At 54.2% G+C, this 13,705-nt stretch overlaps 1 protein-coding gene and 1 long non-coding RNA gene across 2 annotated transcripts; one reads left to right on the top strand and one right to left on the bottom strand.

Moving 5' to 3' along the window:
• Window positions 1-479: 479 nt before the first annotated feature.
• LOC130534061 (uncharacterized) lies at window positions 480-1,274 on the top strand. The gene is made up of 2 exons (XR_008952783.1): window positions 480-789; window positions 831-1,274. It is a non-coding gene; the product is annotated as an uncharacterized LOC130534061 (long non-coding RNA).
• irf2bp2a (interferon regulatory factor 2 binding protein 2a) lies at window positions 1,017-3,630 on the bottom strand. The gene is made up of 2 exons (XM_057047934.1): window positions 2,459-3,630; window positions 1,017-2,139 (listed from the first exon to the last, which is right to left on the bottom strand). The coding sequence occupies exons 1-2, from the start codon at window positions 3,291-3,293 to the stop codon at window positions 1,421-1,423; spliced, it is 1,554 nt and encodes a 517-aa protein (XP_056903914.1). The 5' UTR covers window positions 3,294-3,630; the 3' UTR covers window positions 1,017-1,420.
• Window positions 3,631-13,705: the final 10,075 nt, after the last annotated feature.

The following is a 13,705-nucleotide window of genomic DNA, read 5'->3' as shown; positions in this document are numbered from 1 at the left end:
ATGGAGCATCCGAGGGCCGAGATCAACGGTTGAGCGCCGGCCTTCGTCAGTGGGCCGTGTAAAGTCCGGCTGATAAGATAGATTTCCAAGCAGCCGAGGACAGTAAACAACAGTGCTCTCCTGGATGCGTATCTCAGTCGGTCAGAAGTTACTTGCCCCTAAATGGTACCGTACAAAGCCTCCTTTTGAGTGTCATCAACTGGAGGGGGGCAATTATTAACCTTCCTGTGATTATCGCAGCACATCTGAGACACGTCGGCACGTTGACGCGTCCTCGTGCACGTCCTCGTGCACGTGGGGCCGCGGCAGCAGGAAGGGGGCAAACAGCTCGACCAGACCCGAGCAGGAAGCAGACGGCGCCCAAAAGTGAGCAAAAACGAACCAGGGAACAAGCCCGCCGTGCCGCCATGATGCTGCTCCGCTGGTCCTGAACCTGCGGCCGCCCGTGTGCCGCTGCGCTCGCCTCCAGTTCATCCAGCAGCGCACAAAGAGCCCAGAAGGTCCAGTTGACCTTCATGGACTGGCGTGACCCGGCTGAGGGTTTCTGCTGGGCCCCGAGCGGATGGTTTTAGGTTAAGAGCGACGTGGCACACGAAGGGGTAAATGTCGTGCACGAGGGATGTTTTTCAGCGCCGCTACTTTCACTCTACCATCGCGCTGACGATCTCACGCTTTCTCGTGTTTCTGACTCAGCAGAACGCAGCGGCCCCAGCATGACTCGGCATCTGCTGCTGTGCGTCGCCGCCACAGAGGCAGCAGAGAACCGGAGCGGCTCTGGGCTGATGCGTCGTTATGTTTCGGCTTTTCCCCTCACGACTCACAGGCGGGAGAAAAAGCTGCTAACGGCAGGCGTGAGGGTGCCCTGCAGCACGGAGCGGCGGCCCGACGCGGCGTAAATCAAGACTCCCGAGCCGTCACAACAAGCCTGCGCGTCACAGCGCCGAGCGGCGACCTCCTCACGCGGCCACCGTCTGGAGTAACATAATCACTCAAATGAAGCAAGCTCAGACAGACAGTTCATACAAGATCAGAAATTGTATTTGGCAATTTTTTTTAAACAAGTGCATACAAGTACAGCTAAAAGCATTTCAGTTATGCCAAGTGCTCGTAGAGTAGCATTAGTCACATTCTACGTTAAACAGGAACTGCCACCAGACCTAGAAGTACATCAAGAATTCTGTTAAACATCAACAAAGAGGAACGTAGTCCATTATAATGAGTACATACCTTTATCTTCAAAAATATAGAAACACAATGTATTCAAAAATCAAAAATTATACAACCATGTTTACGAAGTATACTCTTCCCTTGGTTCCAATATGTACAAGTCTGTTAGTTTTGCTTGAATGGTATGTATGTGATATTTATATATTTATACTCATATTTTTGCTTCCCCTCCCCAAAAACTGTTCAGACAAAATCAAGGGTCCCTCTCCTTTTTTACTTTGACGTCCCCGGCGAGGATGGTGGCGATTTCTCCTTGCATGAAAGCCCAGGGTACGTTGGAGCCGACCAGGGGACATTTCTCTCCGCTGGGACAGTACACTTCGCCCGTGGCGCCCTGCTGCTTTATGCTTTCCCTCGAACACGGGAAGCAGAACTTGTGTGAGGGCACCGAGGGGCACTGAACAAAGTGTGTGTCCTCCAAACGCTCGTGGCACAGCGTGCAGCACAGAGGTATGCTGCCGGGTACAGAGGAGTCCGGAATGCTTTGGGGGTGCACTTGGTCCATGCCAGGCACGTGGGGGGTGCCGGCACCAGATGCATCCCTCTGCGCCAGCCTCCTTTGACTCATGGAGGACGGGGACAGGGGGCTGCTGCTGGTCCTCCGGGTGGTCGAGTGGACCTGGTTGGCATCCTTAGGGGAGCTGTTGCCGCCTGCATTGTCTGCCGCCATGATGAGGGCCGCCATGGGGGACTGGCCGTTCTGGGCCACCTCCGGTGGGGTGGTGCGGGAGTGGGGGGATATCGTGGAGGGGGCAGAGGCGAAGCTCGGTGGGGGAACTGGAGGCATTTTCAGTCCGTCGGTGGGTGGCGGCAGCCACTGCTGCCCCTCTCCGTTAAGCTTGGCCGCTGTTCCCTCTCCTTCTGGTTCGGGCGATGCTTTTCTCTTCATGTTCCGGGGGTGTTTTCCTCTGTCTGGAGGGGGGAAAGGGTTAAACAAAACAGTTGAGTTGCATTGCTCATACGCTGTTCTTTCGGTGGTGGGGGGGGGGGGGGGGGTTGGTTTTTTTTTTTTTTGCTAGACCACGCTGCACCGCAGGAAACAAGACGCACAGAAAATTTCAAAAAATCAAAATAAAAAACAGGACCCGTGAAGGTGTCTGGAGCCGTTACGCCTACACGTCTGTTGCTCACAAATGACACTTTTTGGCGCATGTGATGTTAAAAACAGCGTAAAAAGGGAAAATGCGACAACGCCGCCCGCCCGTTCCCCGGTAACGGCCGCGCTACGTACCTGATTTGGACCCGGAGGCGCTGCCGTCGTAGCCCGCCACCCTTTGTTGCATGGCCGCATGGTCCTTCTTGAACCTGCTGTCGAACGTGTGCAGAGCCATCAGGTCCCTCACGGTCTTGCCTTTGCTCGTCCAGTCCGCATCCGCCCTGTTTTTGTGGCCGTCGGAGATCTCCGGCGTCAGGCTGTCCGGCCGGTGCTTGTCCTTTACCTCTCGGTCGTGCTCGGAGCTGGACACCGACGGGGGTCTCTTCCCCAGGTCAGCGGGACTACCGCCGGCCAGTGCGGGGGGAAGTCCCATCTGACCCGGTCTGCCGTTGACGGCGTGGACCGGAGGCATGTTCCCGTTAACCAAAGGCACTAGATTGGGAGGGACCGTGCTATTCCTGCGCGGGTTGGGGCTCTGGCGGTTCAGCTCCGGGGGCTCGTCGGGCTTAGGAAATCCATTGGGGACGGGAATGCCGTTCGCCTGCCGACCAGACTGATATTCGGGACCCAGCCTGGGCGGGCGGTCCGAGGAGAGCGGGTAGCGATCCAGCGGCTGCGGCGGCCGGCAGCCAGGATCTCCCGCAGCCGCATGGTTGATCGCCTGGATGTCTTTCCCGGAGAGCTGCGACTTCCCCTGCCCCGGAGACCTGCCCTCCTGGAAGCCGTGAGCCCGCTTGAGCTGCCGCGCCGTCTCGATGACAAACTCGATGCGGTCGGCTCCTTCGTAGTTGACACATCCCCTGCAGACGGGCTCGGTAAAATCCCAGATCATGGCCCACGGCATGCGGGGCAGGTCGCACAAATAGCACGACTGCCTCCTGGAAGAAGCAGCGACGGCCGCGGACGACATGGCGCTCGTCGTCGACCCCCCGAAAAGAAACCCAAAATGCGTGTCGTGCTCCGGCTTCTTTCCTCCCCCGCTGGCGCTCCGTTTGGAAGGCAACAAAGAGCAAGTTCCCGGTGAAAAGGCGTGAGAAGCGGCTTCCTCCGAGTGCTGCGGCGGCGGCTGAAGTTTTAGCGGCGCCGGTTCATGTCGCTGTGCACGTTGGTAGCGCGCGCTGCTCTATCTAGCTCGCGCTCACTCTCTACTACTGGCTCAATGTGGAGCAGTGACGTCACCGCGGAGCTCTCGACGCCTGCTTCCACTTGAGTTTCTCCTGACTTGATTTCTTCGACAGACCCCCCCACCCCGAGCCTCCGTCTGTCCCCCCCACCCCGAGCCTCCGTCTGTCCCCGGCGAAGATCCGTTTCTCTGCTTTTGGCCGCGCGAGCCTCCGGACGCCGCGCGGCTGATTTTTGTGGCTTCGCGAGCAACAAACGCAACAATAACAGATCGGCTCGGGTCCGCACGCACGCACGCAGATTTCTATTTATTTTTCTAATATGGCATAAGAATGTAGGTCGTGCGTGATGGCGCGTGATGGCCGTCGGGTTCGTCCTGCGGGGGGGGGGGCTCCGGCTGCAGCCTGTTTTTCTCAATGCGCAGCGCCGCGACTGTGGCCGCGCAGTGAATGAGCACGGGGAAAAGCACCATTCCCCCGGTGCGTGCACATCTTGTGCACATCTAACGAACATGAATCGGACGGGGGGGGGCTTTAGTGCCGCAGAATTTCAGCATAGTTTCTCTCTGTGTCATTAAAGGCAGAGAAAGGCGCCTCCATTAGAGCAGGAAGCGCTGTCATGAGGTGGGGATTTCCAGTGCGCGTGTGTCGACGTGAATGGATGGATGGGGGGGGGGGGGGGGGTTACAGCATGAATGCAGCTCTGCCCACATTTTATTCGAACACACAGACAAGTCATCCACATCTGCCACCAATAAATGGAATTCTCCTGGCATGAATCAACCCCCCCCCCCCCCCCCCCCCATTCTTTTTGGCTTAATAATCAAAAATAAAGGAAGCAATCTGCGGTGAAGCAAGATGCGTGACCGTGTTTTCACGATGAATTGACGTGGAAAAAAAGAGAGAAACCGAAAAGAAAGAGGTCACAGAGTGAAATCCCAGCCAAAATCCCCTGAAGTCAACATGTAGGTTTGAGCGGGGGGAGTGTCCCAGTAGTTCGGATTCCTCCCTCCTGCCTGGGCTCATTCCAACTAATTGCAGCTTAGCCTCGGGCTTTGGGTGAGGCAATGTGTCTGTAACCTACAGACACAAAGCAGGATATGTTTGTGCAAGTCCATGTGACGTTGGAAAGAGGAAGTAAGATGTTTAGTCACGTACCCTCATCCGCCACGCCCAGCAGAAGGGCAGCCGCCCCCGCCCACAGCCGCCATCACGCAGTGTGGCAGGATCCTGCCTTTCAAGACCCAGAAACCAAACTGGGACTTGGGCTGTTGCCAACAGTCGCAGAACTGCAGCGTTTTACAAAACGGCTCCTGCAAAGTACCGTGCATGCCCCCCCGCCCCCCCCACTGAGGGATTTAGGGCTGCGCTCCGTCTCCATGCCCAGCTCCCACTGTATTCGTCAGGGAGGACAACAGGAGGAAATCTTTAGCGAGGAAATAACTGCTGCGAGTCGCAGAAATAAACAGATTCCTTTCCTGAGATTGATGGGAAGCAGCTTCCAACGCTTTGATCCTCTGGTTTCCACAGGCTGCGTTTGGAGCTACGCGCTGTTACGCAAGACTGACATGCCGAGACTCAATTAAGTCCCAAATGACCTGAATCTATAATAGGAGGAGCCGCTGGTTTAAAAGCAACTCCGAGGATAAAAGAAAGGCTGAATTGTGCAGAGCTGCGGCGACAGGGCTCTGGGAGGCGGCCAGACGGGCGCAGACGGGCGCAGACGGCTCCAGGTGGCTGCGGAGCCGTGTACAGTAAAGGCAGCACCGTGTGACCGCTGGTGGCCCAGCTCAGCCCAGAACCAGGCGGGTTCGCTGCTCCAGCAGGCGGAGAACTTTGTTTTCTTCTGTGAAAACGGAGAAGCAGCTAAATAAAGAGTGAAAGGTTTAGGTGTCGGTCAGGGGAATACCCAGCATGTGACGGGGTGACGTGATTTGTTCCCCTCTATCACTTCCTGGGCTGGTTAAACTTTTATACCAGCCATCATTTATTCATGGGAGTGAATTATTCCAAATTCTCTCAGAAGTTTGGTGCCTGAGCAGCGGCAGGGTTTGTTCCTCTCCCTCTCAGGCTGTTTTGTATCCTCTCCTGGAACAGCCTTCATGTTATATAACCTCTAAAGTGGAGTTTAGCTGTGCTGTAGCATTAGCGAGCCCGTCTCTGCGTGCGCGCAAACAAAGGACAACCTGAAGACCTTCCCTCGTGCTCTGTGACCTCATCCTGACAGAAATACACGGGGACACAGGTTAAGCTGGATTTAGTGCGTGTGCGTGCACGCTGTGCTGCCAGCACTCTCGTTCTGTCCCTTTTCCTGCACCTCCGTCACTGCCCTCCACCCGTCCGCAGCCTCGCCGCCTTTCAATGAGACGTGAGACGCAGTTGTCATGGCCGAACGTGCAGCTGATGCACAGCAGCAATCAGGAAGCGTGCACGTCGCTGCAGCCATGTCAGGACAGGGAAAGACCCGACACGCAGAGCCCCCCCTCGCTAGCAGGGAGAAGCACCGCAGCACCAGTACAACCATATATATCCTGTTTTCGCTGCTATTTTTAGCCACAGATTTGGGCGGCGAGGATTAGAGCTCAGATACAGTTTGGGAAGCTCTGGAGATAATGTCAGCGCATCCATCTGTCAGGTCAGCTGCTTCCTGTCCCCCCCCCCGTTCAGTAAGGAAGAGCGTGTTTTGGAACACGTTACGTCGTGAATGACGTTTCCAGGCAGGGAAAGATCACCTGACGACTACAAAACGCTGCTTTCACCAACCCTTTGTTGACGTTGGTATAAAATGGAGGAATTCAAATAAAATGGAGGGTTCACGGCAAAAAGGAAAAATGCGCTGGGCGTCTGGAATCCGGGGGCTGGAAGCTGCAGAGGTGATGTCATTGGACCGAAGCGAGAGGAGAGTGAAAAACAAGTCTCTCTCTTTATTCTGATCCTCTTTGCAGTTCCACTGGAAGCTGGGGGAGGGAGGGAGGGAGGGAGGGAATGGTGGAGTAGGAGGAGGTGCTGGGGGGGGGGGGGGTGGGGGGGCGTGCTGGCACATGGCCAAGGCAAGGGCTGCTGGGAAATGGCAAAGGATGCCAAGCAGGCCCCACCGCCAACATTAGAAGCTCACATCTTTGTTCTCAGAAACCTGGTGTGCTGCCAAAGGCCTCATTTCGGCTCCATGGCATGATTACACTGGATGTAGGCCAACTACTGAGAGCTCACTCGCCCTCCCTCTTTCCATCACTCTCTCTTTATCCTGCCCCCCTCCCTTTCTTTCCACTGCTTTCAAAAGCTTTCTGCCAAACATGCTGCAGTTGCCATGGCTGCAGAGAACGGAACATAAAAAAGTGAGTAATGAGTCAGGCTTGGACCCAGATGTGCCACATGTGTAACCATTTAGGAAGGAGAAAAAACCCAAGATGGTAACATATCCCCTTAATCTGTCAGGAGACAGACGACTTGGAGAAGGCCGCGGGGGCGGGAAGTGCAGGAAATAATCCCCGCAGAAAACAAAAATGTAAATGAACGCTGTTCTCACATCCATTTTAAAGCGGGGGGGGGGGGGGGGGGGGGGGGGGGGTGGAAGGAGGTTGCTCTGCCGAGCTAATTTTGGCCAGCAGCAACACAAAGACCTGAGTTTTGCTTCTGTATTCTCGGGCCTGCACGCATTGTGATCTGACGGCATCATTTCCTGTCCAGCGGAAACCCCCCGCGCACTGATGTAAACAGTTCCCCCGGCCGCGGGAGCAACATCAGCACAATCGACATCAGCTGCACATCTGCAGCTTCTCACTTGTTGCCCTTAAAAGGCCGCCTGGAGTCTGACTCATGTTGTTGTGCGTAACATCGTGCACGAGCTGTGCGGCCATCCCGGTGTCACCACCCGCTGTGATACAATGTTCCAAATGTAAGTCAGCTGCAGCTACGCGCACACACGCACGCACATGCTAGTTTCTGAACAGCTGGTTTGTTCAGGGGGCAGAGGGACGTGACACATCCAGCCTCAGTGAAATGGTGCACGTGTGTGTGTGAATATGCAGGAAGGGCAGACTCTTTATTTATGGCCGATCCCTTTACAAAGGCTGCATTTTCTCTGTTATATAACCGTCCACTCGCAGCCAGGAGAAACATCCCCGGTGCAGCCTTGTTCTATTACTGCAGCAGCTCTCCATTTTACAGGCCGCCTTTCTCCAACGTGCACTCTGACATCAGCAGCGTGCACGTTGACGCCTCGTTGGCGTGAGTCACATCAGGCGTTAGCGTCTGCTCGCTGCATAAACTATTGTGAGTGATGCAGAACATCAGCTGGCATGCATATTTATAAAGCCTTTATTTACTTTGCTGCTGCCGGTGGAGTGCGATCAAAGTTACTCCTCTAGTCGCATTTGCCTGGAAAGCAAAAACAGACCCAGAGAAATTAATGGGATGTATAGAATGCTAAACAGCGTGAGTGGAGAGGGGGAGAGAGCCAAGAATAGCTAATACCCCTTTTGGAAAGTGTTTGGTAAAATTGTTCAGAGGCCATCAAAGGCCCGTTCCCATCAGGAAGAGCCGGAGCAACATTTGCACATGTTGTGGTTACATTTGGAAAGTCGGATTTCTTTTCCAACAATTAAGTGCTGGAGCTCAGGGAAACAGCCCTTTTTTGGCTGTGGTCATAAATCAGCAGAGCGTCTGCAGAACGCTGGCCGCTCTCTGAATGTCTGGGGGGGTGGGGGGCTCCATCATACGTGTGAGCCTCCCCGCCAGAGACGTCCTTCCTCCACTTCCCATAAAAGTGCAGGCAGTCACAGTCACATTCATTATCCACCTGTGGTTTGCAGGCTTTGTGCCCAATCGCTCTTCACATTGGCCCAGAGGGAAAAATGGGAGGGAGATGGATCCCGAAGCCTCCTCCACCCCCGCGTCTGCATTATAAAGTCCTTTTAAAACTGCAGTCTGGGCATCTAGCTGCCCTCAGCCACGTCAAAGCCGCAGAAAATAGCCTGTGCAAGGAGCTGAAATAGAAACCTGGGGTGGGGCCACACATAGGGCCTGGAAAAGAGAAGTAGGCTTGGTCTAATATATGGCCAGAAACCTAGCTTAGCGTTAGCCACACTACAGCCAGATGAACTCTGCCGTTCATCCGTGGGACCTTTAGCTACACATCGTCTGCATTGTCCTTAGATAATATGTACACTGAAATGAAAGTGATGACAGCCTTTATTTGGAAACTCCAGGTCACATTACCTCAACATGCAGCTATGACAAACTCGTTCTGCAACCGAGGCAGTGATGAGTTACACAGTCAGTATTTTCTACAGTGGCTGGTTTACTCACCCACGGGTGCTGCACAACTAGTGTAACAACAACTGTGGGAGGAACTGATGCAAGAGTCAGGTCTTAACAGGGAGACTGAGAGGACGGAGCTGAGAGGTCTGTGGGAAAGTTCAGCGCCCTTGAAGGAGCCCGATAAGGCCGAGGAGATATGAGGCCGCGTGTTGTGCAACGTTGTAACGACTCTGAGTTCAGTGCTGATACCCGGCGGCTCTTGCAACACATGTTTGCAGAAGAGCTCCCTTTCCAAAGGGCACGCCAGCCTGGGAGTGGCGGATGGTATCGGCCTGTTGTGGTAATGTAACACTCGGTGTGTGTGAGGCTCTTCTGACACAGCTGGCCTGCAGGTTTGGGCAGGTTTCAGACTGTTAACGTGTGAAAGGCGGCGATCGCTCCCACAGCACGCACGTTAAGTGCCGGGATCCGCATTGTTCAGCGGCGCTGTAACCCGACCTTACACAATGCCGGCGGTTTGAAGCCCTCTCGCCAACAAAGACGGATAACGTTCACCTAAAACCCTTGTTGCCACACAATGGGGGGAGGAGCCAGACAGCCTTGAAGCGGAAATGCTTTCACACTGGCTGACAAGTCTGGCAACACCCTGTGTTGGCCTGAAGCCCCCACACACACACACACACATACACACACACAGTATCTGCTTTGCTCATCAAGAAACATGCTTGCAGACAGAACTCATGTCTTCCTGGAGCTGTGTGTGACGCTCTCACCGCTCACATGATAAAACCTGCAGTTGCTCAATAACCAGATGAGCAACGTGCACCTCGTGTGTCACTACCAGGAAAAACAAACAAGCAAAACACAAGAAGCCTTCCAGCTCTCACGGCGCTGCCCGGTTAACCATTTACAGGCGGGCAGGAAGAGCCGAGGGAGGCTTAATCTGGGTAAACAGAGGGCTGTGTGTGCTCGGAGAGACACGCCGAGAGGGGTCTGGAACCCATCACATTTGAAATCGTCTCCCCCCGAGACAAAGGGACTTCCTGCTACCGCACAACAATGCGTGACGGTCGGAGCAGTGATGAAACCCTCCGTCACAGGACGAGAAGCTGCCTGGAATGCTGTTGTGACACATGGGGGCCGTTGACAGAAGGGTTAAACATTGACACACACACTCACGCACACACACACACACCAAAAAGGCGGGAGCTTCAACTCCCCCAGCACTTGTTAGTCATCGGGCTGTGTTTATCTTTCCACTCTGCTTTGTCCTCTAACAACGGTCATCAGGTTTATCAAAGCTAAGCCGTCCCTGCAACCATCAGCCCGGTGCAGCGGGCGTCAGACACGACACTCTGCAGCGTGCACGGATGCATGCGTGTGAGTTGCGTGCCGTGTGTGTGCCGTTGCTGGAAGGTTCACTGGGAGTTCAGCGCCCATTATTCATGCTTTCACGCGTCGTTTTCTCTGTAAAAGCGTCCGTGTGCTTTCCTCTACCTGCCGTTTCTCTTTAATCCTGCCTGCGGTGACAGAATCAGGGTGGGTCTGCAAGTGTTCACGTGCCTCAAAACTCTCGCTCACTGTTTGTTTGCAGCTAGCCGTTGCTACGCGCCGTCAGCGCGGGACCCGCGGCGGCCTAATGCTTCACAGAAGGATTGCTTCAGTTCCTTAATGTGTGCTGGCAACGCTTTGAAAAATCCCTTCTTAACTATTTGAGGAAAGCCAAGCCACCTGGAAATCTCATGACTTCCTGAATCTAATTCCAGGCCCGAGCTATCAGACTGTCTGACTTGTAGTTTTCATCTAGGGGTGCAAAGACTCCAATGGAAGGCATGTTTTCAAAATCCAGTGTTGAACCAGGCATTAGCGCTCATGTAATGCCTGAACTTAAATGAACTCGGTGCCCCAGCAAAGCCCCGCTTATGTTTTCTCCCTGTCAGACTGATTTACAGCCCGCTGTGAGCGGAGGAAGAAAAGTGGCGCTGGTCTGGCAGGAACGGGCCTCGGTCCCGCCTATTGTCACTCTGCACTTTACTCCAGCCGTGTAATGACAGGCGTTTACCAAGTGCCCAGGTTCTAAAACTGCAATTTAAAGTGTGCACAAGGCAAACGAGTTTGGAAACGAGGGCAGAGGTATGACACCAGCGAGGGAGAATCCAGAACAAAATCCCCTTTCATGTCAGAGCGTGCTGTGTTGGCGGACCATGACCTCATCCAAAGTTTACACGCAGCCGCCTCACGCTGCTTTGTTATCTTCAGAACTTGCAGACTAGCACATTCCAGCCCCGAGCAGCAACAAAAAGAGTCAGCGTGTGGATCCTGCTGCACCGCCAGAGCGACAGAAAAGAAGAGCAACGAAGGCTTCGCCCCGGGAGCGGCGGCACATGCTCGGAAAGTGGAAACACAGGCTTTCACCAGCACAGGTCCACACGTGTATGTAGGTCAGACGCGGACTTGGGCCCCACGCGGCTGCTGACTCAGCAACACGTAGCGAGCTACGCTCGCTTTCAGCCTTTTTTTAAACGGAGCGAAGGGTAGGAAATAGCTCCGCGGTAGATCGCTGCCCTCCCAGCTGATTGGCTCCATGTTCTCGCGACACAAACAGGAAGTTCGCCCTGCGAGTCACTGCAGGTAGTAGCTGAAAACACGGGGTCGAAAGAGTAAGTGAGAGTGAAGGCGCGAAGAGCCCGAGGGTTTCGATTCTGACAGCAGCAACAGAAAAGAGGTCTTTCGGTTTGCAGTGTGCATGTGACTGCTGGAGGAACATGTGATTCAGGCTCTGCAGCGTCAGCAGCCGACGCTGCGTCGCCATGGCGCCCAGCTGATTACGCCACTCGAGCGGCTGCGGCTGCTGTGATACGCAGGTACGTCCGGCCCGAACGCGCCGCAGCGTCGATCAGGCTGTTTCCACAGCGACTCCGGGCTAACCTGCTCCGCCGGCTCAGCGCTGCGTTTGTGTTTCATCACATTCGCGCAGCGGCTTCGTTAATTCTGGCTTTGGGCCGTGTGACCTGCCAGAGTGCTGCTGCAGTCACACGTTTCGGGGCACCATTGCACCTCTAATTGCACACTTCTTTTTCTGTATCATATGTGAGACTTGAGCTAAAGCAAATTAACCCTTTTCCCTGTGACGCCTTCGTCACGTCGAGCGGCCGACACAACTGCCAACGCCGACTTAAGGAGCTGCAGAATTCTGTTGCTCACTTCCTCCTTTCTGGGTTTAATCTGGGGATGAAACATGTTGGCGAGACAGAGCAGAAGCTGGTCACCAGGGTGTGAAACCGCGGTGGAGCCTCTGGTGGCGCTGCCTGTGACACGTCACGCTGCCGCTCGCCGTCGTGGGGCTGTGGCAGAGCCCAAGAGTGGAAGTGAGGAGTGACAGATCAGCGCCACTACCCAGAGAGCTCTTTCACAAACACCCCCCCCCCCCCCGTCCCCACGCCTGACTTTGAAGGTCAGATGAGAACGAGAGAGCAGCAACAGCGCCGCAGCCTCCGCCCAACTGGTTCAAACAGGCCCTGGGAGGGGCGGAGCAGGCTGGGTGTGGGCGGGGGCCCACTGAGCATGCCCAGTGAGGAGGAATGCCTTGTGATGGCAACAGTGGGCTCCCCCATCTGCTGAGGGAGCGCGTGCACCCGCCCCGAGGCCCTTTTCCATCCAGTCTAGTGAGCAGCCAGATCAATTTACTGCGGAGTGAACACACACTCACACACACTCACACACTCACACACACTCACACACACTCACACACACTCACACACTCACACACACACACTCACACACACCCTTCATGTACAGCAGCGGCGCTGCACTGCAGCAGGCAGACAGGCAGCAGCACAACTTACTCATGCATGCTGAAAAATAGTGAGACCGAGGGTGAATCAAAGGGCCCATTTATTATTCACAGACAACTTCCTCCCTGCGCTCAGCTGATCCATACAGCCTTGGGCCCCGCGGCGGCTTCCTTTCGCACGCTGACGTGGGCTCACTCAAATGTTTCATCACTGGCCGTGAGCTAAGATGCTAAATGCTAAAGTAAGTGTACGAACTCTGGTCAGTCTGCTTGAACGAGCGCCTCAAAGAACCGACTTCAGAACCGCTGACCGAAATATGAAATGGGCTTTTTCTTCTGCATTCATGTGCAAATTTATAGTCCATCTTGTAGTCAGGGATTTTAACCAATTTTGGCTAAAAGCAGCTATCCTCTATTTAAAACAATTCCAACTTTTGTGTTATTAAGCCTAAACAGCTTTATTACATGGCACTGCTCTGATAACGCCTGAGTTATTACAATCAACATATTTACAAGCCAGAGCTGCTAGCTAGGAACAAGAGGACAGCACAGCATGTGTCCTGTTCTAAAAACTTGTGTTAAACTACGACAAGACGAAGAAGAAACAGAAGAAGAAGAAAGAAAAAACAGAAGAAGAAGAAGAAGACTGATCGTTCTATGTGGTCAAACTGACCAGTTACCACATAAAAAACAGTTTCCTACGGCAACTTCTGCTTTAGAGGTTAGATTAGCAGACTGTGCATCTCTATAGTGTGGTGTGTGTGTGGTGTGGGTGTGTGTGTGTGTGGTGTGTGTGTGTGTGTGGTGTGGGAGTGTGTGTGTGTAAGGGTGTGTGTGTGGTGTGTGTGTGTGTGTGTGTGTGAATGTGTGTGCATGTGTGTGGTGTGTGTGGTGTGTGTGTGTGGTGTGTGTGTGTGTGTCGTGTGTGTGTGTGTGTGCATGTGTGTGTGTGTAAGTGTGTGTGGTGTGGGGTTGTGTGTGTGTGTGAAGGTGTGTGGGTGTGGTGCATGTTGTGTGGGTGGTGTTGTGTGCATGTGTGTGCATTGGTGTGTTGTGACGTGTGTGTGGTGTGCGTGTGGTGTGGGTGAGGTGTGTGTGCATGGTGTGTGTTAAGTGTGTGTGTGTGTGTGTGGCATGGGTGTGTGTGTG

This window comes from Takifugu flavidus, chromosome 11 (assembly GCF_003711565.1).
Source record: "Takifugu flavidus isolate HTHZ2018 chromosome 11, ASM371156v2, whole genome shotgun sequence".
In the NCBI taxonomy this organism is placed as follows: domain Eukaryota; kingdom Metazoa; phylum Chordata; class Actinopteri; order Tetraodontiformes; family Tetraodontidae; genus Takifugu; species Takifugu flavidus.
Note: the sequence above shows the minus strand (reverse complement) of the source record. Positions and strands in the feature narration are given on the sequence as shown.